The 25,673-nt window shown below is 38.4% G+C and overlaps 1 protein-coding gene across 1 annotated transcript in view; it reads right to left on the reverse strand.

Annotated features, from left to right (window-relative positions):
* The window catches only part of TMX3 (thioredoxin related transmembrane protein 3), a 43,945-nt gene extending 23,176 nt beyond the window's left edge, over positions 1-20,769 (reverse strand). The window contains exons 1-7 of the mRNA XM_036823010.1: positions 20,521-20,769; positions 19,462-19,516; positions 12,800-12,839; positions 11,448-11,571; positions 3,974-4,019; positions 2,340-2,420; positions 454-553 (exon numbers count right to left, since the gene is read on the reverse strand). Of these exons, the coding sequence (XP_036678905.1) occupies positions 454-553; positions 2,340-2,420; positions 3,974-4,019; positions 11,448-11,571; positions 12,800-12,839; positions 19,462-19,516; positions 20,521-20,566 (492 nt within the window). The 5' untranslated portion in view covers positions 20,567-20,769. The remainder of the gene's footprint in view (positions 1-453; positions 554-2,339; positions 2,421-3,973; positions 4,020-11,447; positions 11,572-12,799; positions 12,840-19,461; positions 19,517-20,520) is intronic.
* Positions 20,770-25,673: the final 4,904 nt, after the last annotated feature.

Below are 25,673 nucleotides of genomic sequence, written 5' to 3' on the forward strand. Positions count from 1 at the left end.
TATAGCAAGCTCAATTCATATTTATTAATTTAATTTGATGATGATTATAGGAAGAGATGTGTGTCTGACATGCAAACACAAACATACATACATACGATAATCTTAAGACAATGAGCTTTTGCTTTTAAAAAGTTTACACTCTAACTGCATGTTGCAGTCTCAAAGACTCAAAATGCTAAAATGCAATACAAAATCTAAATAACCAGGTCAATAGAAGAAATATACTAACACAGGCAACACCCACCTACTTTTTACTCAATTCTGTTTCATGAAGGCAAATACTATAGAGGATATATGACAAAGTGTTTTTATTATAGAAATACTTAGATTGAACTAAAGTATTTCTAATAAGAGTGAAATAAGTCCTGAGTTTTTGGTGAAGCCCTCCTTATACAGAAAATTAAATTACAATATATCTGTGCTTGTGGATTAAAGAATAAAATCATTTGATACCTTCAGAGGTGACTCTCCACCTATATAAACAAAAAATACACGATGCCTCTTCTGCACATGTTCAAACATTTGCTGACTTGGAAGTGGCCGAATTAGAGCCCTGTTTGAAAATAAAACAAAATAAAAAAACTTGCACTTGAACTAAGGATAGTACGTAATTTACTCCTATTTATATGTCATCCTATCATATCTAAAGTTACAAAGTTTTAATATTATATGAATTGCATTTTAAGTATATCACTCAATCTATATAAATCTAATAAACTATGGCCCATGACCACTATTATACCCATATAATAAAAATACAGTACCTACAATTTAATCTACCAGTTTAAAAAATTAGCTTTAAATACATCCCTTTAGAGAGTATCATCTTAACCAATGTTTTGATAGGCAAAGATGGAACTATAATCCATTTAGAATCCTCAGCTAAAAACAAAACAATCCACATGAGAATTATTTTTTTTCTCCCTTTCAAAAGATCATTCACACAAACACACTGTGAAATACTATCCCAGGAGTTTATAATATTATGTTTAGAATATTTATGTCTTACTCTGACCATTTAAATGCTAGTTTTAAAACACACTATAAAGGTTAAAATCTAAAATGTTTCCTAAGTATGTTATTCTCAGGAAAAATAAAATGGAAAATGGTAGTCATAATAGCATATAAGAATCTCATGAAGAGAAAACACTACAAAAAGTTTTATTATACAGTCATTTTCAAAGCCAAATAGACTGAGAAATGAATTATACCAAAGATTATTATAAAACATATCACTTATGAAATACTATTAAAAGCTAAGAGGCAGTCTTTTTTTAGTGTGGTCTATATTATTAGATTTTTACTCCATCACATTTGCAAAAAAGAACAAAATGTATCCTGCAAATGCAAACATTTTCGAAACACACAATTCTTTAAATGCATTGCATCACTATACTCTAGCCACTATTTCAATACTTTAGTAATTAACTAGAAAGTGACACAACTCCAGAACTGACTCTTGAAATTTCCTTTGCAGTAGAGTCACTCCCAGTTACATCAGAAGGCCATCTTACGCTTAAACTAAAACTCATTAAAAATTGCCAAAACATAAAGACTAATTTAAACCATAGGGGAATAAAATAATCCTACTGGCGACCCCCTCATGTAATATGAAGTTATCTAAAAATTTATTTATTCACAAAGCAAATAAAGAAAATGAAATATGCAATCAATGAGAAAATACAGTGAAAATTATACTTTACTAAAGCTTTGCAAACTTTAATATACAAAGACCATTCCTAATTCTGTGCCTTTTCTCAAATAATTTAAGCTAGATAGTATCATGCCACCCAACAAATCCATTCCAATATTTTAATTTATCTTAAAATTATTTTAAGCTATCAATATAATATATCCTGGCTGCAACTGAAAAGCATTTTCTGGTATTAAAGGCTAGGGATTCAAGCCCAGGTTTATTTAGAATATAATACTGTGGGGTGTCTCTGAAAACTGAAATTAGATAACAAGAAAAATAAATGAATGTAAACCAGGCAGTACAAAGGCAAAATTATAATAAAAAAAATTAAGATTCACAAAGCTGTTAGAAGTAATCAAGTTTTGAAAATATATTAAAAATCCATTGGGGAAAATATTCTTCTATACACAAAGTGAATTTAAATGTGAGGCTAACAAGTACATAAGATCATGGACCCTTTTATTCCTCTCGAGGAGCTCTTTGCATATGCTACGCAACCCTAGCTTTCCTTTATAAATAAATAGACAAATTTTATTTAGGCTAAACACCTAAAAATATGTATGTTCAATATGGTCTACTCAAATACATTTAACTTGCAAATACTAATATTATATAGTAAAGGCCCTTCATAATACGAACTTACCCAGACACTCTGTGAGCAAACTCAATTATATCATCTTTAGTTCGTGGTCCTCTATAATTATACGCCAGGTCCCCTTTTAATCTTAAAAAAAGAAAATAGGGTGAAAGTTTAGATTATTTCAACTGTTTTCACATTTAATGATAATCACTCTCTATTGTAACACAAATTACAGCAAATAAAATAGTAAATGCAGTGGAGTTTTAGAAGTAGCATAATCATGTAAAAAACAGCCAATAACTGGCTTCAGGGAACCAACAACCAAAATGCAAAGAAAAAGGCTGTATTTTATTAAAATTACATGAAAATATTTTACTCTGTATTTGATAATTGCATTGTGTCTGTGCCTTCTGATAAACGAAAAATATATACATTCACAGTCAAGAACTCATCAAAGCTTAATTCTCACTATCTTCTCTATTAAAAAGTAAGTGAAAGGACAGGGAATTAAAAGTATTTTGGTAAAGGTAAAACCAATTTTAAGCAATACAACATCAGAGTAACATGACAGATGCTCCAAGATTAAAGAGTAAAACAATGCATAAAAATACCTCTTCTAGAAAATTAGATAATTTTCCAAAAGCCTGCCAATGAATTGTGTCCAACTAACTGAAATTTTTTAAAAAATTGTGAAAGCACAGTAGAACATCTATAATTAAACAGAAAGAATAGAAAAGATAATTTACTGAACACAAGAAAGTCAAAGAGGCTTACAAACTTTTTTTTTTAAAGGTTCTGCCCTGGAAGTATTTTGTGTGTGTGCATGTGTTTTTTTATTTTATTTTATTTTATTTATTTTTTTGGCCACGCCATGTGGCCTGTGGGATCTTAGTTCCCTGACCAGGGACTGAACCTGTGCCCTCAGCAGTGAAAGCAAAGAGTCCCAACCACTGGACTGCCAGGGAATTCCCTTAGCAAACATTTTTAAACAGTGGGGGAAGGAAGGGAGGCCAACACAAAATCCAAGAAATAAAAAAATTAAAATTAGTCAAGTTTCAAAATCTGAGATTTTAAAATACTAAAATAACTTTATAATAAAAATAAGTTTCAAAATAATTCGTCAACTCTCCACATTATTGAAATAAGGATGAGATCAGGATTAAACTCATGAGAAAATTCAATAACATCATGATTATAAAACACAAGTCCTTTAGAATTATCACAATATTTCTTCTACCGTATATGCTCTGTCTTAGACGTGATCAACATCTACAGATGAGAATTAACATCCATCAATTTGATTCTCTTTTCTTTCATCTCTAATGAAATAAGTCTATTTCAATTATAGAAAAGTAAAATTTGTTAGGAGACAGGATTCACAAGTTAAACAGAATATACCCTTGAGCTCCTCAGGGGTAGAGCTTTCCTAATTTACAACTGTATACCTTGTCCTGCTCAGCGCCTGTCACAGTAAACTCAAAACACATTTGGTGAATTAGCCATAAACCACACATTAACTTAAGTGCAAAGAAAAGCACGGATGAAGTCCCTCTCCCTGGATCACACACTGCACCTAGAAAGAACTGCAGAACCCAAATCTTCAGTCCTCCAAGGAAGCTACTAGAAATTAATGTAATAAAATGTAAGTAGAGTGAACTAATAAAAATACACATATAAACATACAACACTCAACTTACAGCTTAATTGTTGGATAACCTCGAACTCCAAACTCTGAAGCAATGCCTTGATAAGAAAAAGAATAAATAATTCTAAATTTTTTTAAAATGAGAAACTAGGTAATAAATGAGCCTTTTACTTAAAAAAATATATATATTTATACAAACCCATATAGATATGCTGTTTTCAATTCTTATAAAAGAATATAAACACATACAAAAAAGAAAAAACATGACATTCTCATACAAAATAATTACTTAATAATCCAACTTATGACCTGCACAAAAATACTGTAACAAAAAAAAAAGCCAAAAGAGTAAATTTTTATCTCTAAAGTACTTACTTTAAAAGATATTCTTGTTTTAAAAAACTATATATACACACACACACATATATAAATAAAGTCTCACTCCTCATTTGACTTCATTTCCAGGACAAATATTTCTTCAAAAAAGGCCCGTCTCTTCCTTTAGTGTTTTCTGAGTCTTAAAAGAACTGCTTTGTATTTTAATGTTAAAAACATAAATCATAATTGCAAAATTAATTTATGATCTAAAAGCAACTTTATCTACTTGTTTTAAAAGTTTCTGCTTCTATAATAACCTAGAGTAATTCCAGTTATTTCAAAGATTATTCTGAAATCGCACATTAATTAAAATGAGACACAGTCACTACAGTGGCATCTTTTTGAGGGAAAGGAGAAATAGTAATGAAAACAAGCAAACAATAGAGAATTAGGACTTTAAGAGGTATAGTAATCACTATGGGAAATTAATACTATACTACTTTACAGATTCAAGGCAATTAGGACAGGAAAGAAGAAATAAAATATTCTCAGTTAGTAGACAAAATACAAAATATACTTATACTTATCCTAGTATATGCAAAGTATACTGTATTTACTCACATGATCTCTCCTTTTGTTAATTTTCTTTTATTTCCAGAATATATTCTTATGATAGCTGGGTATAAGAAAACTACCTCTATATCTACCTCTATATGTGAGTTCTGATTTACTCATCGCTTTAGTAATCATTAATTTTGGTTTCTCATCACTCCCCATCAATACACAAGAATAAAGACAAAGTGAATTTGTGGCAAATAATATCGAAAATCTCTCCTCCTTCCCTTGTCAACTCTAGAGCTTCTCCCTTAAACGCATGGAGAGAGGTGACCAGAAGGTTCCGGACAGTGATCAACAATGTTTTTTATTAGAGGCAACACAAACAACAGAGGTAACAAAAATAGGAACTTGGTATATATATATATACCAAGATACAGGTTCTGCCTCTGAATAGTCATGTGAACTTAGACCAATTACATAATTTATTTGTGCCTATCTCTAATTTAGGACTTATTCTGTCAAGTGTATATATATACATATATATATATATATATATGTATATATATACACACACACACATATACACACACACACACACACACACACACATATTTTATTGAAGTATAGTTGATTTACAATATTATATTAGTTTCAGGTGTACAGCATAGTGCCAATATTTTTATAGATTATACTTCATCTACAGTTATTATGGCTGTATTTCCCTGTGCTGTACAATATATCCTTGGTGCTTATTTATTTTATATATACTAGTTGGTAGCTCTTAATCCCACATTTTTATCTTGCCCCTCCTTGCTTCCCTCTCCCTACTGGTATCCACTAGTTTGTTTTCTATTATCTGTGAGTCCGTTTCAGTGCTGTTATACACATTCATTTTATTTTTCAGATTCCACAAATAAGTGATAACATAAAGTATTTATCTTTCTCTGTCTGACTTATTTCACTAAGCATAATACTTTCTAGGTCCATCCACGTTGTTACAAATGGCAGAGTTTCATTCTTTTTTTATGGCTGAGTAACATTCCATTGTATATATGTACCACATCTTCTTAAGCCAATCGTCTGTTGGCCCTTGGGTTGTTTCCATGTCTTGGGTGTTATAAATAGTGCTGCTGTGAACACTGGAGTGCATGTATTTTTTCAAATTAGAGTTTTCATTTTTTCCGGATATATACCCAGGAGTGGGATTGCTGGATCATATGGTAGCTCTACTTTTAGTTTTTTAAGGAACCTCCATACTGTTTTCCATAGTGGTTGCATCAATTTAATTCCCACCAACAGTATACAACTGTTTTCTCCACATCCTCGCCAACATTTGTTATTTGTAGACTTTTTGATGATGGCCATTCTGAGAGAGAAGTAAGAGGTGATATTCCATTGTAGTTTTGATTTGCATTTCTCTAATAATTAGCGACGTTAAGCATCTTTTCATGTGCCTGTTAGCCATCTGTATGTCTCCTTTGGAGAAATGTCTATTTAGGTCTTCTGCCCATTTTTTAATCAGTTTTTTTTCTTTATATTAAGTTGTATAAGCTGTTTATATATTTTGGTATTAAACCCTTATTAGTTATATCATTTGCAAGTATTTTCAGGTCAAGCATATTCTAATTGAATACTGCTGTTATTGAGATTGCCCTCTTCCAAGAAAAAACACAGATTATGTGTGTAATGTACGTTCTTAATGCTCCCCATCCCAAATTAAGAAGGCAGGTAAATATAAGCCATTATTACTTTCAACTAAACCTCATTAAAAACTGCCAAAATATAAAGACTAATAAAACTGACTGGAGGGGGCGGTGTAGCCCAGTAGCAATTGCTTATGTAATTTAGTGTAAAATTTATTTGTACACATATCAAATTAAAAAAATGAAATATGCAATCAATGAGAAAATACAGTGGTGGTATTTTATAGCTGACGTTATGGTTCTCATGATAGGCTTCAGAGAGAAAATCCCAGCTCCACACATAACCCCATCACTTAATTTCCTTGACCTCAGTTTTCTTACCTATAAGATGGAGATGATACCACCCACCCTTTAGCCCTTTGGTTCTTTGAACATTACTTTCATCTCTGACAGAATTTCAACTGACAATGACTGCTAAAACTTCAAAGGTAGGTTTTCCTAAATGTAAATGATTGTATAATTAAAGAGGCACACAGCAAGGCATGAGTTACAGGCACATAATGACCCAGGTTAGGGTTCCAACGTCTCCATTTATTGTCCATGCAGCTCAGTGTAAGCTCCTTCACTTTGGATTTTGTTTCCGCTTCTGGGGATACCACTCATCTTGTAGGGCTACGGGTGGTATTTAAAACAAGGAAGTGTGGAAAAGAATCTAACAGAGAGTTCGGCACATACAGATGCTCAGATGCTGAGTCCATTTTCTTCTGTTCTTGGTCCTGACCTTGCTGTTAAGTAATTACCTGCTGACTCACTAATGTGCGGAAAATATTAATAAGAACTAGCATGTGTAGATATCTTATAACTGGCATTAATATGCCTTCAACTACCCCTCAAAACAATTTTGTGAGGTGGGGTGACAGATGCCAATGTTATCTTTCAGATAAGCTAATACTTCGGAAGACTAGGTAACTTGTTAGAAAGCAAGCATTGATTAGGTAGCAGGGCCGATACTGAAACTCAAGTCTGAGTTTAAATCTTTTGTTCTTTACTTTTTCCTATCAAAGAACAATGGTTTATACAGAAACCTGAGATCAATTCCATTACAAACTGAAGAATCCATCTGCAACGTGAATAACTTCCCCTGAAATTTTGTAATTTTAAATGTTCAGAAAATAAGGTTAAGCATAAAGCTCCCTATTTCATTTGTTTTCTCCTTGAAATGATAACAACTTGATGGTTAAGATAGGCCTGATTTTGAATCATGGTGATCTTGGATTCTGGGCCTAATTCTGCTGCTAACTTTGATGTCTGAAATTAGTAAAGTCAGTTCACTGCTAATTACCTTCTGTTACTTCATCTACACAATGAAAGGAGGGAAAAAGTGAGGAGTTGAACTCAACCTGAAATCCTTTTCAGCTCAAAAATACTATTTTTCTTAGTGTTTACTGAGCGTCACTATGTGTCTAACATGAGAAGGGAATAAAATAATGCAGAGGTTCTCAACTGGGGGTGATTTTGCCCTCAATGTCTGGAGACATTTCTGGTTGCCACAACTTAGGGGGTGGGAAGAGAACGGAGCTACTGGCATCTAGTGGGTAGAGGCCAAGAATGCTGCTAAATATCCTACAATGCATAGGAAAACTCTTCTTCCCCCCAAAACAAAGAATTATCTGACCCAAAATGTCAACAGTACCAAGTTTGAGCAACCCTGAAATATAGTCACTGACTAAAAGGGCTTATAATCTAGAAAGGTAAGACTGATCTGCAAATATATCTGAGATCTAAGAATCAGAATAAGAATGTTATTGGTCAAATGCCCTTGAAAGTTTATACATGAAAGGGGGGTAAAATATGATCTTTACTATAAAATGATGTCACACTTACGTTGAGGAATAAATGGAATTTCAGTGGTTTCATAATAGAAATCAGTACATGACTACAGGTAACATCATAACATTTTAACTTTTGAATGAGAAACAATTTTTGTGCTCATTTTTGGAGGAATATGTAGAAAAAGAAAGGCTAAAATAATATGTGAATTAACACTGGACATTATACAACTTTTTAATGTTATTTGATATATTATTAATTAAAACCATGCATCAAGAAATTTTTGATACACACAGGGCAGGGTAAATCATGAAAGTTCAAATCTCTCCTGTTCAAAACTTCTATACACAGAGATTTGTTGGACTGAGTGTGATGGCATTTATTTCAATCACTGCAATTACATGATTGAGAAATAAGCTACCATCAAACAGTCTAAGAGATTTTCTACACTTGATCACTGAATAATCCTATCCCACCCTAAACTGAGATCCTATAAATAACTATCCATCAAAATAATACTTTACTCTGTGATTCTCTAACTTGAGTGTGCAGCAGAATCACCTGAAGTCCATGTTAAAAATACAGATTCTTATGACTCAATCTGATTTTCATTTGGTAGGGTTGGTGTGGGCCTTTGAAATCTGAATTTATACTGAGCACCCCAGGTAATCCTAATGCAGGCAGCCTGCAGAGTAAACGCTGGGAAACACCGATGCTATAACCGTCTGAAAAGCAACCTATGGGGATGGAAGAAACAGGTACAAAACAACCAATCCTTTAGTGCTCTATAGTTAGATGCAGAATACTGCCAACAGCTAGCCTGAAAAAAGAAATTCAATTTCTTCACCTGTTTGATTCCAAGTTCTACTAAAATGCCTGTATTTGAGCTGCCTTGAAATATTTAAGAAAACTTTAAGAATTATATGCCAAAAATCTATTTGTAATCTCTAGACGGTAGTTTTTGAATACTTAACTACTTTTTTTAGGAAGATGATATTTCTTTTCTCCATAGCACATAAAACATCTTCTTGATTCTATAACAGAATGAAAAATTCATCCATCACTGACATCAAACACTAAACACCAGACAATTTATTTATGTTTATTGGTTATCCTCTGACTGACTGAAATAAATGAATGACTGTATGGACGAATATATGTGTATGCATGTCTAATCAACATACATGCCTAGACACAAGAATTTACTTTCACAACAGTTAAAAGGAATAATTTCTTAAACACTGTAAAAGCTTATTTCAAGAAATACCAACTCGAGAATATTATCTTATCTCTCTAAGATAACTTCCTGCCATCGATCTCATCCCCTCTCAAAGTCGCAGCAATTCACTTGTGTGACTCAATAATTCCAGCTCTAACATCTCACCTGCACTCTAGTTCCCCATATTCCCAAACATCAATAAAGCAAAATACCACAAATTCAAAACAGCTGCTAACATGAAAACACACATAAAATTAAATGTATTATTCTTTCCCATTTAACCAGTGGTTGTGTAGTTCAATGTGAATTGTGCTAGGAATCTTACACTATTATTTTCAATTGTTTTTCTTTATACCAGAGCCAATCTAGCACATCTGTGATTTAACCCTTGCAAATGTCTATAAGAATTACTGTTTCCTCTTTACTGCCCTGCCAACCACCCAAGTCTGCCCTCCCGGCACCCTATACCAAGATGCATACAAAAGTCCACTTAGATGATCTTTTTGTCTCTAACTGTTCTTTTCATCTGTTCTTCTTTTCAAAAACATTTTTATCAAATCATATGCCTTCTCAAAAATGTGTATTACCTCTCAATTGACAACTGAAAAATCCAAAACACTTTGTCCCACCTGAGAGGCTCTTAAAATCTGGTATTATCCCTTAGCACCTTATGAGTACTAGCCATTGTTCTAGGGGTTTTGAATAAGAAATATTAATACAGTCCTCACAACCTTGAGAATTATCACTCTCTCATTTACAGACAAGGAAACTAAAATTAAGAGAGGTTAAGCACTTCCCCAAAGCCACAAAAGTAACAGATGATAGACTTGGGCTTAAAACATACGTCTGTCTTGTTCCAGACTTATATCCAGAGTACAGTGCTGATTTCCTAAAATGAAATATGCATTTTACATTTCATACTTCTACTTTCTTCATTAATTAAAGGAAAAGGGAACCTACATTTATTGCATACTATGAGGGACTGTACATGTGCTACCTCATTCTAATCTCAAAACAACCAATAAAATATTCATTACAATTAAATATTTACCCGCGTGCAAATCAAAGTTTTAGAGACGTTAAGAAACTTTCCCCATGCTACAGGGCAAAAGTAGTAGGCAGAGCCGTATTTGATCTACTTTCTGAAGCCATGCTCTTTCCAAATCTGTGTGATACCTTATACTTCTCTAAACTTAATTTTGCCTTTTCCCAAATCCTTTAAGACAGGTGTTGGTAAACTGTATCTGTACAGGGTCTGATAATAAATATTTTAGGCTTCGTGGGGCCTACAGTCTCTGTTGTAACTACTTGAATCTGCCTCTGGGACATGAAAACAGCCATAAATAAGGGTAATCAAAGGAGAGTGACTTGTTCCAGTCGAGCTGTATGCACAAAGCAGGCGGGGGCCAGACTGTCCAGCGCTGTGGTTTGCCAGTTTCTGCTCGAAGACATTCTAGTCTTTGGTGCAGACTCACTAAACTCTTTTTCAGCTCTATGATTTTGCTTTAATATTCTCTCTAATGTGAACACTTTCCCGATCCTCACTTGTATTTATCCTAACTCAGCTTGCCCTTCGAGTTCCCGTTACTCCTCTACCATGCCATTCAGGCTACTCAGACAGCAAACTCTCACTCTTAAGCCATGCAGCAATATCAAGAGTTCAACACTCAAATTTCTGTGGCTGTCTCAGGCAACTGATATCTCAAGTGGGCTCAAAATAGGAACAATGGCTCATACATCTATATTGGGTATAAGATTAACATAGACTGCATATTACACATTCAATGGTTAATTCATCTAACTCATAAAATATACAGTCTGAAATCTCTAAGATAATTTTAATTTTACATGAGCAAAAAAATATATATATTTCTTCCTCTTACCTTGAATACTGCTTCATGTAATTAAAACACTTTCATTACGAGAACAGTAGAATAATAAACTGAGTAGATGCTTACTGGAATAGGAAGTAGCGTCCATCTTTCCAACTTTAACTGGAGAACCAATGTTTTTCATCTCGAGACCAACTTCGTTCCAAATTGGTTCCAGTTTTTTACAATGGCCACACCATGGTGCATAAAACTTGTTTGGAAAAAAAAGAAAAGAGAGAGAGAGAGAGAAAACCACTAAAATACTGTGCTACTTTGGGTATCAATCTTAATTTTAAAAGAATCTTTTTGACTAAATGATTGGATAATAATCTATTTTAGACAGAAAGTCTAAATATAATTTTTAAAGTGGTTTCAAAATAAAAGAACACACATATACACAAACCTAGACAGGTCATCTCCTAGGATATACCTCAACACTGATACTACTTTAAGTTTAAATGACTATTGATATCTATTTAAAGTAGATGATTTACAATAAAGCATCTTTGCTCCCAAGTATGTCCATGTTATATATAAAATTAAACCACCAAATACACTTCATATATCATATGCACACCCCTTAAGTGTTAATGATAAATATCAATTTATTTCTATTACAAAAATTCCAACACAGTAGGTGCCTCTGCTGTTCTAAGCGTAACCACTGGTAAGATGTGGGGAATCATCAGGATGACTGGTTTGGTACAGTGACAAGTCAGGCTGATGAAACTAAAACCCTAGTTCGTTCCTCTTCAGAATCACCAGATGGCTGAGGTGGTACTTAGGTTCCTCCAGGGAAATAGTGTAACAAACTGCTTGTTGTACTTTTACGAAACAAGATTTATCTCTCTTTTAATATTACACTATGGAAATGTTCAAACATATACAAAAGGAAAACAGACAGAATTAAACAAGGGACCTTTACGCCTCATTGCCTGGCTTCAATAACTGTCAGCTCTGCCATTCTCATTCCATCTCTTTTGCTGCCACTCTACTTTTTTACTGAGGCATGTCAAAATGAATCCCAAACATCATAAGGTTTAAATACATTCAAAACGTCAAAGTGAGGAAAGGAAAATGAAAATCTGATTTTGTTCACTCCTAAGATAAAAATATGATTTTGACTGCCAAGTGATATTACTATACTCAATCTCTTGGATAATATGAAAAAATGAGAGTGAATTCTGTAATAAAATCATACCGTAATCTCCCTCAGACATAATCCACAAGTGGACCTCACTGAATTTCATCATTTCCCTGCCAGGAATCCTAAGGCTTTGACGTTCACTTTAATATAAAAACCCAAATGGTACTACCTGAGCAAACAAAGTGGGTAATATACATTAGTACTGTCTATTACATATTGGGGTGAAGAGAATGCAAAATAACACTTAAAATGGTAGGGGCGGTTACTTAGTACAAAAAGTTTACATACTCACATCTACAAGCCAAATGTCATCCTTTCGATTTTCTTTAAATCTAAAAAACAAAAACAAGAAAACAAATCTTTGATTGTAGGTTTCCACTTTACAACTGAATAGTACAGGTAAAGATAATAAATTGATAAATATAGGAGCATAGAACAAATTCTTTCAATAAATTTTTATTTTTACTGAGAGACCTCTAGATCTTATCCATTAAACATCTTAATAAAAGTAGGGAAATGATAATTAGGAGTAAAGAATCAAAAAAAAAAATTAAAGTGGGACTTTGTAGAAACACAGACAGACAAATGCTTTAGCCTGTAGCCCCTCTACTCCACTTACACCTGTGCATTACAGAGCGGGCCTGAGGGGTCAGCCTCAGAAAAGTCTGCTTGCAGGACTGGTCCCTGGGTGGCATCTGGGAACCTGAATTTCAGGAGGGTTCCCACCATTTCCTGTTAAGGGTGGTTCACTGGTCTCCCACTGTACAAACAATGTGGTTTGGTGATGAACAGCTACTTTCCTTCAGGGAGTCTGGAATTTTGGTAATGGCTAGGCAGAGGGGTGCTTGCATGGCCAATCCCCAATAAAAATTCCTGGGCAGAGTCTCTAATGAGGTTCCTTGGTAGGTAGCATTTCACACTTGTGGTTGCAACTCCTGATGAAGAAATTAAGCACGTCCTGTGTGACTCTACTGAGAGGACTCTTGGAAACTTGTTCCTGGTCTCCCCTGGAATTCGCCCCGCGTGCCCTTTCCCTTTGTTGATTTTGCTTTGTGTTCTCTCACTGTAACAAATCATGGCTCTGACTTCCACGACAGGCTCAGTCCTCTGAGTGTTCCTAGTCAATCAGTGAAGCTGGGGGTGCTTTGGGGAACCCTGACACAATACAAAGAATTTTCCTAAAACACAGTTCTGATCATGTTACTCTTATTTGACATTTTCTAGGTCCCTTCCCACCACCTACAAAAAAAAGTACAAATTGCTACACTACTCTGGCTCCAACTTATCTTCCCACTCAAATATAAGCACCCAATCAAATATATATGATTATATATTTGAGTATATAATCATACTCAAATATGAGTATGATTTCCAATCAGACTATGGTACTACCACAGCTAAACTCACAATGTTTGACTTTCTACATTCTTTCATATTCAAATCCTATCCAGCCAAAAGCACTGCTAACTCTGTAATGTCTTTCTAAGTTCCTCAAAGCTAGAAACGATCTCTCCATATCATCTTTACCCTCTTTATGATTCTCATCAATTTCCACACGTTGTAGTTACTTACATATTATCCAACCATAGATACGCTAAGCGAGAAGGAGTGTATTTGTTTCATCTCCTAGTGCCTTGCACAGCGATCTATATTCAATTTGTACTGGATGAATGACAAAAGTTCTCTGTGGGGATATTCTAAGAAGATTCTTAACCCTATAGGTAAGACAAAGAGAACATATCCCCATACCATAGCTGTTAGGTCCAAAGGTGTTCACATCTACACAACTACAACACAGTCTGCTGTGTACCACAGACAAGGACAGCACCCTTAATCAATCCCCCAAATATTTTGGCTTGGCTCCCCTTGTGGTTTATAGTAAAAAATTCTATTTTATATTCATCTCGTGGGGCTACCCAGGAAAGTGTCACAGCCACCTTAAGCAAGTTGTTGAACCAGAGCCCTCTAATTGATGGTCATTATTCTTGAGGTCTCTGTAGACAAAACCCCATGCTCTGCACCCAGTGGCCAATGTTGGAGGTTGCCGTCCCCCCCTCCTTGATGTTTAATAGCCATCCTCCTCTCCCACCAATTTGAGTCTTTGGGAAGGAGTCGAAGGGTACAGAGGTCCCTTACAGAGCCCCACATGGAGTGGAAAGTGTTGTAATTGTAGAAGGGCATACAGTTAAAGGAAGGGGCAGACAACGTGTTCGCACATGCAGGGTTAATGAGAAGTACCGGACTGGGGAACTGCTGCCTTCAGCCCCCAGGCCGCTTGCCTGAGATGTGTAATCCAGGCCATGATAATCTTGTCCCCTCCCATCCGCTGACTAAGCCTGTCCTTTAACTGTTCATTAAAATGCTCAACACCCCTGTGTATTAGGGGTGATATGGAGAGTCCACTGTATGCCCCATGACTGAGCTCACTGATGTGTAGCTTGGACTGAAAATCCAGGGCTGTTAGCAGATACAGTGCTCTCAGGGAACCTGAATAGGAAACAAATGTCGTCCTATAGGGCCTGACAGTGTGGCCCAAGTCAGTGGAATGCGTGGGGATGGCTAGACAAAGTGTCAACTGCAGTCAGGATCCAGGGGGATACTATGGGTGGGATGAGGTGCCTAATGTGTTCTATCTGCTGAGAACGCCCTGGCCCAACGTGAAGTAATGTGTTCCTAGGTAGTTATGTTTAGCCTTGACCAGGGTCTGACAAGCGGGACAGCTTTTTCATGCTGGTTCAGTCTTCCCACAGCAGTGGCAATCTGTGCATGCCAGCTCAACCTACAACAGTGTCTGAATTTCCACGGGCCATCCTCTTGTGGATCCAGGAGGCAATTAGCTGCACATCTGCTTGCTCTGGTGTGGAGAACAATTCAGTTCCTGTGTTCAGCTGACAAGCACGGGATGCTCATTGGTCGTTTCCCTTTGTCAGCACAGGGGCCTTCCTGGTGAGCAACCACGGAGGGAACAAAACGCTTAGTAGGGGCAGAACCGATCTTCATCTCAATGTCCCACCCTCACAGGGGGTCTGCTTTATATGCCACACAACCAACGGCCAAGCCATTTGCCAGAGCCCAGCGAGTCAGTGAACACACAGCAGGGCCTATTTGCGAGGGCTGGAGCGAGGAGCAGGTGGGGGAACAGCAGGACAGACCTCAGTCTTCCACACTGCATGAAGCTGCCCATTGTGCAAAGGTCCTTTACCACGCTTGGGAAGGACAGGTCTCTTTCAGGTTGGACGCGGGCTGCACCCAGCTCCATCCCAGGAGGAGCCATCAGTGAACCAGGCCCATAGGTGGTATGGGAGGTCTCTATTATCCGGGTCCCCCTTGGGCCAGCGGAGGCAGTGGCTCCTTGGGTGTTACTCCTGGGAGGTGGGGGGACACTCGGGAGACCTTTTCACTGAATTGTGAGACTCCAGCTGAGCTCCTGGAGGTGCCATTCCTAGTTCATGAGATTCCAAAGCTATCGTTCTTCAGCAACATGATTAGAGTATCTGCTCGTGAGTCTACTACCACACTTATCCACCAAGGGCCAACAGGCCAGTAACTGCCTCTCAAAAGCCATGTATCTTTCAGCCAACTTGGGGGGCTTATCAGGTCTATGCTGGTTTGTGATGTCGTCCTTCTGCCACAGGCTCCCATCAGCGAACTGAGAGGTTGCTGAGATGTGTAACTCAAACGGCAGATGTGGACCAGTGAGACCCAGGAGAAGGGAAGCCTGGTGGCCTGCCTAAGGGCCTCTAGAGTATCCTGTTGGTTGGTGCCCCACTCAAAGGCAGTGGCCTTTCTAGTACCTGATAGCTGGGTGCCAGATCCCTGCAAGAGTTATGTGACAACATCAGTAGCCCAATAAGCCCATCGGTCCCTGAGCCTTTTTTATTTTGGGGGTCAGAAAGGGCCAAGAGTTTGGTAATGATCTCCTCTAGAATGAGATGTTGTACTGCTTCCCACATCACCCCCCAGGAATCTCAGTTGTTACACTTTGTGGGTATTAACAGCCCAGCCATGTTGCCACCTGTGAGTCATCATGGTGTCGGGTCCTTGTTGGACAGCGACCCTGTCTGGGCAATCTAGGAGCTGTTATCAATAGAGTGGAAGGTCTGTGCTCCCTCTAGGAGTTCTTCCAGGTCATGGCCTACCTACTGAGAGCAGACAGGCAGGGAATTTAGATACGCATAGGATATTAAAGGTGTGCTGAATCCATTCCCAATGAAGGAAATTTATCCGTATCAGCCCAGTGAAGACACTTGCTGGCACCTGACATCATTAATGCCGCAAACCAAGCTCCCTCTAGTAGCATCTTCCTGATGTCAGGTACCACCATGGTACTGAGCCACCTGTCATCAGTGTTGAGTCTCCAGGTACCCAAGGCCTTGTGCACAGGCCAGAGGGGGTCGGGGCGGGGGGGCTTCCGAATAGAAAAAGTCTCACAGAGCACTCTGGCTTCCTTTAGCTCAGCTACTTCTTTTACTCACCAGGCAGCCAACACCGTTTTGGGGAGACAAAGGCACTAAGAGCTGAAGGTCGGGTAGGTTCAGTCTTGCAGTGCTCCAAGAAGATGGCCTCAGGTGCAGCAACCCCCACTGGGGCCTGGGGACCACGGCGAGCAGGAGCACGCACAGCTAACACATCTATACCCGTTAGCATGCTGAAGAGGAGGGGCCCAGAAGTGCTCAGCCAGAACGGGCCTGGGGAAGCGTGCTGGCGTTGGTCATCACAGAGTCAAAGCCCGACAGCATTATACGTCTCCTCCTCCTCCTGGTAGCGGGGGCTATAGGGATCATACTCACCTGTATACTGATACCCAAAAGGCCCAAGAAGTGCAACTCTCCTCCACCTCCCCAATGAACTCTGACCTTGGCAGCCCCCCCGGGGAGAGAGAGGCCTCCACTGAACACCCTGTCAAGGTCTGGGTAAAGGTTTTGGCACTCTCTGACTTGTCTCCAGACTCACTAGGCAGGATGGTGGGCGTAATTCTAATAGCCACAGGGCTGTCATCATGCTGACCTTTGAAAAAGCCCATCAGACCCCTCACAGGTTGGTACCTGGCCATGAGGCCCTTGGTAAGGAGCCTATCAGTCTCCTCCTTTGAGACCCCGTTATTGAGCAACCTCACTCAGAGCTTCTGGAAAGGCTCTTGCATGGGTCATCCCGGAGAGGGCACCAGTTCCCACTTACTGTCACTCTGTGCTGGTCAACCTTTGTGCTCTTCACGGTGGCTGCTTTTCCCGTGTCCAGAAATTTGTCAGTTAAGGCTTGGACTGTGTCACAGACTGACTGACCTGACTTCATGAGAAGGCTTAACTGGGTCCAGTAACAAACAGGAACAGGAAGGACAAACCTAGAGCTCTGAGTCTGCTTGACAGTCTCATTACTCACTGTTCCTAATCCCGCACCACAGGCCCAGGAGACCACCAGAAGGCTTGCAGGGCCACTTCCTCCTCTGTGAAGGAGGGCCAGATGTGTTCTTCAGTTACCGGAAACTCACTACAGATGGGCCCAAACCGTTAGTTCACGGAGCACCCGGCCGAGGAAGGTTAGGGTCCTGGGCATCTGCACCTGCCCATCCCTGCTTCTGCCTCCTCCTTAAGCAGAGTCACGCTGTTAGGGCGTTCTTAAGGATCAGGTCTAGAGCGACACACCCTTCCAGGCACCATGAAGTTTAACAAAATCACCTCTGTGTTAACAATGGTTTCCCTGAGAACCAAAGTGCCCATCAAAAATCCACTAGGGCGCCCAATACCCATTAGCAAGGCTGCTGAGGGCCCCGTGGCATCTTTGGGCTTTCCGCTCTTCTAGAGCAGGACTGTGCCCAACTGACCACCCTGCTGCTGTACCAATTCTGTTGTGTACAGGTGGTTAATTAGGACAACAAGCCAAACTGAAAGTCACAATCGAGACTTTATTCACTTACTGCGACAGTGCAAGCCAAGAGGCAGAAAAAACAGGTGCCAGCCCTTCAGTGTTCCGTTTTTCTGGGCGGAACTGGAAGAGCCGAGGGGTCAGAGAAATTCACCTCACTGTTGAGGAGCCCTGAACCAAAGGCTTCTGCCTCTCTCAGGACCCGTGGGCAGAGGGAGGGAGAAGGGAAAGGACAGGAGTGGAAAGGTACTGAGTCCAAGTGGAGAAAAGTGCCTCAGCCACACCCCTCAATAAGGAGCTTCCCAGAGGAGGTTTTCCTAAGAAATGCCTTAGGTGAGGCCCCCAACAAGGAGGCCTTCACAAGAGGCAACTGGGCTAAGAATGAAGACATGCACATGAGCACGGCTGCCCTGGGGGCCTGAGTCTATGACTACAACTCCCTCCAGAGACTGCAGGGCATTGGCTGTGCCCCAAGCCTGGTGTGGGAAGGGCAGCTTCCCGCTGGAGGCCTGCCAGTAAAAGCCTTGTAATTGCCTATGGTCAGGCCTGAAAGATCAATCACGCACAGGATTTTGGTCTGAAGCAGTACTCCTCACCTACTATAAGCAAGGCCTTGTGATTAATGCTGTGTTACGGCGTGGTTACCAAATTCCAGCCCCCACTGAGTAGTGACTAAGGCCAAAAGACTTAACGAATGTACAGGTAAAATGGTAAGACAGAAGAATTTGCCAATTTTTTATTCTTATAACTGTTCATAAAACTCTTGAGCACAATCCCATTTCATACATATATAGCACTTAGGGCAACTCCTGGAACAAAACTGGTGCTACATTAGCATTGGTCATTACTGTCTCTGTTATTAAAAGATTACATTCACACTTCGCAGTACATTTGAAACTAATATAATATTGTAAATCAACTATACTTAAAAAAAAAAAATCTACCTCCATACAGAATTAGCAAATTATGTAGTGTAGATTAAGTGCTCAATAAAACACGTGTTATTTTAAAAAATATTAGATTCATACAAATATTCAGATAACATCACAGTTGGAAGAAGTGAAGATACTATTTTAAAAAATATATACTCACGATTCATCTAAATCTTCTACATATCCTTTACAGAAAGCCATATCAAGTAAAAAAACTGAAAAAAAAAAAGACAAAATGTATACAGTATAATAAATGCTGATTTATCTTTTGGCTTATATGCTTATTCACCTATAAAATGTTTTTGGTTTTTTACAGCCTACCAAAAAACTCATCATTCATCCATCTCAGGGCACAAATGATGCAAAAGCATAAGCACGGTAGTTCACCTGTTTAATAAATACTTACGACCGTATGGTGACAGCAAGTTCTACGTAGGCTAGTAAATCTGAGACACCGAATTTCTCTTTAAATATATGTTTATTTTCATTCTATTTTTCCTTTTTACCATTCCATCTTTTTGGAGTAGAGATGAAAATTGTTCTTCTATATTTCTTTTTCTCTAGTAACAATTATCTTCTCAGTATAAACTTCAAACGCCATTCAAAATACCGTTCCCCCCGCCCCCAAATTCACAGATAGAAACAAAATTGAGCTACACTCCTAATACTGATTACAGGACAGTGCGTGGCACGTAGAGGGAACGAAACGGCTGCTGTGTAAGTGGACACACTGAGGTGAGAACCAGGGTACCCGATGCCGGCCAGAGGATGAGAAAGGCCAACACGCCCGCAGGTCACTTCTCACATCGCACAGCCCCCGGAGGCCCGACCAGGACCCGTCCTTGAACCTCCCTCTCTTGGCCCCCGCGTGGGTAAAGATTCTTCAGATGTGACAAGACTCAGAACCCAAAGGCAAAGCAGGTTTGGCCGCCAGCTGGGAAGGCAGCATCCTTGACACCCATCGACGGAGTCAGCGCTTCTGAAACTTCCTGCCGCACCGAGAACGGAAGCAAACGGAAAAGCGCGGATGCCCAGCAAAGCTGCGCCGGGGAAGGACCCTAAAGCGTCCTCTCAGTCTCGGGACCCAGGCCCCGGAGGGCATCTCGGAGGCCCCGCAGGCCTCTCCCCACCCCGGGCCAAGATCCTGCCAGGCCCCCGCACCCGATCCCATCGGGGGAGGGTCCCCGCACCCGCCCGCATCGCCCCGCGCGGCCTTTACCTGTGGCGCAGAGCCGCAGGGCAGCCCCGAGTCTCCGAGCTGCCATGCTCGCCGCAGAGGAGCTGCAAGAGCCGACTCTGCAGAGCGGAGAGAAAGAGACACCGGCTGCCGCCGCCTGCACTCCCGGAAAGGGAAGCCGGCCGGCCTGGGCGCGGAAGGAAAGCTCGGCTGGGGCGGGGCAGGCCGGCTTCCACTACCCTCCTAGGACCCCGCCGACCTCCGCCTCTGAGCATGTGCGGAACTACGGCGCCTGCGCGGAAATGGGACGCCTGCGCGGTCGCGTCCTCGAAGCCTCTGCTCCGGGGACCGCCTCGGGGAGCGTGGGAACCTAGTGTAGGGGCGCTTTCCTGTGGGGGCGGAGTGTTGCGTGGGTGTGCGTGGGGGTCGGGGGCGTTTCCGGGAAGTTAAACGCCTGCTATACTTTGAGCGGAGGCTGAGGGAGGCTGGCAACGCTTGAGGCTGAATCCTGCCGTCTCTTTCACCTGCTGCTCTTGAGCAGTTAGCAATCAAATTCGTGAAAAGAGGTGGGTGTTAGCAGTGGGTAGAAAGATGGAAGGCTCTGGGTGCTGCGTGACCTTACATATGTCTCCAGAATGAATTTGGAATTTTCTTTGCCCCTGTTTGCAAAATGCGAGGTCTGTCTCATTTTGCTTCATGAATGCGTTTTTGCCAAGAGTCCCCTTTAAAAAAGTGTTTCTTTTGAAACCTGAAAACATGAAGCTCATCATGGGGTATTATTATTTTTTTTGATGATTTGTTCCAGTTTCCTGATTTTTGAAATAAAATACTTACCAGAAAATATTGATATTGCTATCTGTTTTTCTGCATAACAAAAGTAATTTATAAAAGCGATTTAGTTTTATACGGTAGTGACTGCTGCGGAAACTACATCTGACTTAATATGAAACTTTTATAGGAGGAGAAATAGCAGAGGATTTAGATTAAGTCAATTATTGAACGTGTGTTATGAGAACAGAAATGGATTATGATGTCAGTCCATTCACCGTAGGTTCAAAATTCCATCAGGCAGAAAGCTCATAAAACACTGCTATTCCTAATGACTAGAAGATTAAGTTATAATCTGATTGAGAGCAAACCCTAGGTTTCATCCCTTTTATGCATACAGCATAGTAGCCGGTGCAGGCATTCAGCAGATTCAAATACGTATATTTTTAAATTGAGCATCTAGTTTATTCTAAAAGTTTAACATATGTAAATATTTAATCCTCACGAAAGTTCTCAAAGAGTGTAAATGAGGACCAAGGGGCTCAGAAGCTAATTTGGTTAATAATTTAAAATGATGGAGTTGCCATTTGAAACAAAGTCCCAGACTCCAGAGCTGGAATTTTTTCTGTAACAGGACATGACCTCTCAGGATTTCTTTCTGCCCTGGAATTTTCTCCCTTTCTCTTCCTTGTCTCCTTTTTCAGTCATCCTATTTTGGCTAATGGTACAATGTTTGACCAATTTCCCTGGAAGTTATGCTAGGTATTTCCCTACTTAATATTTTCCATATTCAACTGCTCACCACATCTTGTTGCTTTTATTGCCTAAATATCTCTTCAATCTGTCCCCATTTTCTTCATCTCCATTATCCCCAGGTCAGTCTCATCTTCTCTTGCTTGGATAATTGAAATAGCCTCCTAATTGGGCTCCTAGCCTCTAGTTTCCCCTCTAAGGCACTCTGTGTGTCACTTCCTAAATGGATGTTTCAGAAATACAATTCAGAACTTTAATACAAAATCAGATTACTTTAAACTTTAACACTGCTCGCTGGGATACAGAATAAAATCATAGCTCTATACTATGTGCTAGTACTTTCATTATCTGTTGTTTCCTCTTATTTCTCCCCCATAATGTCCCATCCTCCACTAACTATGCAGCGCTCACAACAGTTCCCTACTGAACCTGCCTTGTTGTTCTCATCCCTTGCACTTTGTGTAAAATAATCTTCGTTAGTTAGATTGAATCTTATTACCATCAGCGTGTTTGCTATTTTAGCAAAAATCTCCTATGTTGCACTCTCTTTAAAAAAGGCTTTACTTTTTTAAAAGCAGTTTTAGATTCACAGCATAATTGAGAGGAAAGTACAAAGGTATCCCCCCAAAAGAAGCAGACTAAAAAATTCTCATTCTCATCTGTTTCAAAATTCTGTCTTCCACAGTGTGTAAAAGAAAATATATTTTTTTAGAATTTTCATCACAGCTTAAATTAGCAGGTGGAGCACAAGGAAACCACTCTTGACCCAGGCCTGTGCTTCCCAATAGCATAACCACTAGCCACATGTGGCTATTGAGCTCTTGAAATATGGCTAGTGAGATGCAGTTACTGAATACTAGTTTTATTTAATTTCGATAAACTTAAATTTTAAATTGATACTTGATTCAGTTACTGGAAAATGTTTACGTATGGTTGGAAAAACCTAAAAATACATTGGACTTTGAAAACAGTAAAAAAAAGAATGTGATGTTTATCTTGATTATGTCGAAATTATAATATTTTAGGTATGAGATCATAAAATGTATTAAACTTTTTATTTTTCAATGAGACTACTAGAAAATTTAAAACTACGTATGTGGCTTGCATTATATTTCCATTGCACACTGCTGACCTAGACAACCTGAAAGTAATCAGAATAGAGCATTGATCTGAAAATGGTCAAAACAAAACAAACTTTTTAAAGGTTTTTGTATAGAAAACAGGCTAAATTTACGAATGCTAAAACTTGTGTTTAGTAAGTTCATAGTACAATATGGAATACATTTTTAATTAAAAATGTGTGTTTTTCCTGATTATCTGTCTCCAGTGGTGATGAATTTCCTTGACATTTAGAAGGTTCTGTATTAAATATGACATGTTTTTAGGAATCCTTTCAAATTAACTACATATTAAACATATATATGCCTTGTGTGTTATATATACACATCCTAACCAAAAGGCATGTACAAGGATGTCTATAGCAGGTCTATTTGTAATTGTAAAAAACTGAACAACTCAAATGTCTAATAGCAGAATGGATACTATAGCAATGTGCTATGTAGCAATAGAGAATGAATTAACTTTTGTGGCGGGAACTCCATCGATGCATCTCATGAACAAAATGTTGAGCAAAAGTGAGAAACCAAAGAAAGGTACTCACTACATGATATGATTTGAGCTTAAAGCTCTAAAAGCAGCGAATTAATCAAGAGTGTTAAAAGTCAAGGGTACAGCTAATGTTTTGTTTCTTGATCTGAGTGCTGTTACACAGAGGTGTTTACTTTGTGAAAATGCATTGAGCTCTGTCCTTATGGTTCATGTACTTTTCTGTATATAGACTCTAACCATAAAAGTTTAAAGGTAAGAATAAAACTATATATTTTTAAATGGAAAGATCATTGTACAGCATTAAAGCGGTGCTTCTCATATGTACTAAGCATCAGTGACCTGGAGATCCTGATCAAACACAGTTTCCAGCCACTCCTTACAGACTCTGAGTCAGTAGTTCTGAATTTGTATTTCTCACAAGTTCCTGGGTGATGCTCTTGCTTCTGGTCTGCAGATCTCCTTTAGTGGTGTTGAGGGAAAATAAATTCAGAAAATACTATTAATTTTTAGATTGATTTGTGTACCATATATGAGGAAAAAAACTAGAAAAAAATTACATTTTATAGTTGTTTAATGGTTTTATTGTTAATTTAAAATGACAATTTTAAAAAGTTTTATTTTTAAATGTCTCAGTTTTAACTTCTAATATGGGAAATACTGTTAGATACAACCCACATTTTTTAAAAAAAGGTCTTTGGAGTCCTCGGTATATTTTTAAGAATATACAGAGGTCCTGAGACCAAAAGTTTGAAAACAAAGTAGACATTTATAGAACTCTACATTCAACAAGCAGGGAATGTATACACATGGAAAAAGTAAGAGAAAAGCATATACCTAGTGTACCATAAAGTGTTTCAACAGATTGAAAAAAATTTGTTATTAATAATATATTCTTTGACCACAACACAATTAGTTTATAAATCTATAACAAAAGAAAATATTACCCAAATCTAGAAATTTAAAAACACAAATAACATGTTTGAAAATGATAGGAACTACAATATACTTAGAACTAAACAAGAAAGGAAAATATGCTTATTAAAATTGTAGGATGCAGGAAAATCTGTACATTTAGAGAAATTTATAGACGTAAATGTTCTTTTATTTTAGAATGAAAAAGAATGAAGATCAGTGAAATAAATATTCTCTTTAAGAAGTGGGAGAAACAACAGAAAAAGAAGGCTCAAAAGATAAAAAGGGACATTCATTTTATTTTATTGTGCTAGGAACTGTTCTATGCACTGAGAACATAGCAGTGAACAAAGTCGACTCTAGTGAAGTTTATTTCCTAGTGGGTTATAAGAGTTATCACTTATGGCACATATATAGTCAGGCTGTGTTCTAAATGCTTTAAACCTTAACTCATTTAGAGAGATAGGGAAAAAAGATACAGTAGAGAGACTCAAAGAAGTCCTAAAGTGTGTTTTTTGAAGCAATCGATAAAATGGGTACATTTCTTGTTATAGTGAATCCAGAAATAGAGAAGACATGAAAGAGGATGAAGAAATGAAAATACATCTAAAGCATTCAGAAATCACCAGGATACAGGCTGAATCATACTTCAGGCCCAGGGAAGTGGAAGTCATTTTAATCTTGGACCAGTTAAAGTAAGACAGCTCCTTCATTCATCCCATTCTTATTCCCTACATACCAAGTCTTGAAGAGTCAAGGCCCAGTTAGCTAGCTCGGAAAGGCAGAAGAGAGATGGTAAATCAAGACCCTCTATCCCACTGCAAGTTTCCAGCCTACAACAGTCTCTTGGAGGGGAAGGAGAAAATGTTGCCATTATTGATTATTCAATAAACTAATTACTAATTAATAATATTAGGACCAAAAGAGGGGCATAAATATAGACAGCTGAGATTAAAAAGATCAATTTTATTGCAATATCTATGAAAAAATGAAATCAGAAAGTTATAAAAATTCAACATACGAAGATAGATTCTAAAACTAAAAAGACGGTAATTGGATAGCCATTAAAGAAATCGAATCAGAAGTTTGAAATTAAAAAGAAAATATGCTATACAACTTTTATGGAAAAAAAAAATCTCTTACAAACTCTTCCA

The sequence above is a fragment of the Balaenoptera musculus genome, chromosome 14, assembly GCF_009873245.2.
Source record: "Balaenoptera musculus isolate JJ_BM4_2016_0621 chromosome 14, mBalMus1.pri.v3, whole genome shotgun sequence".
In the NCBI taxonomy this organism is placed as follows: Eukaryota; Metazoa; Chordata; class Mammalia; order Artiodactyla; family Balaenopteridae; genus Balaenoptera; species Balaenoptera musculus.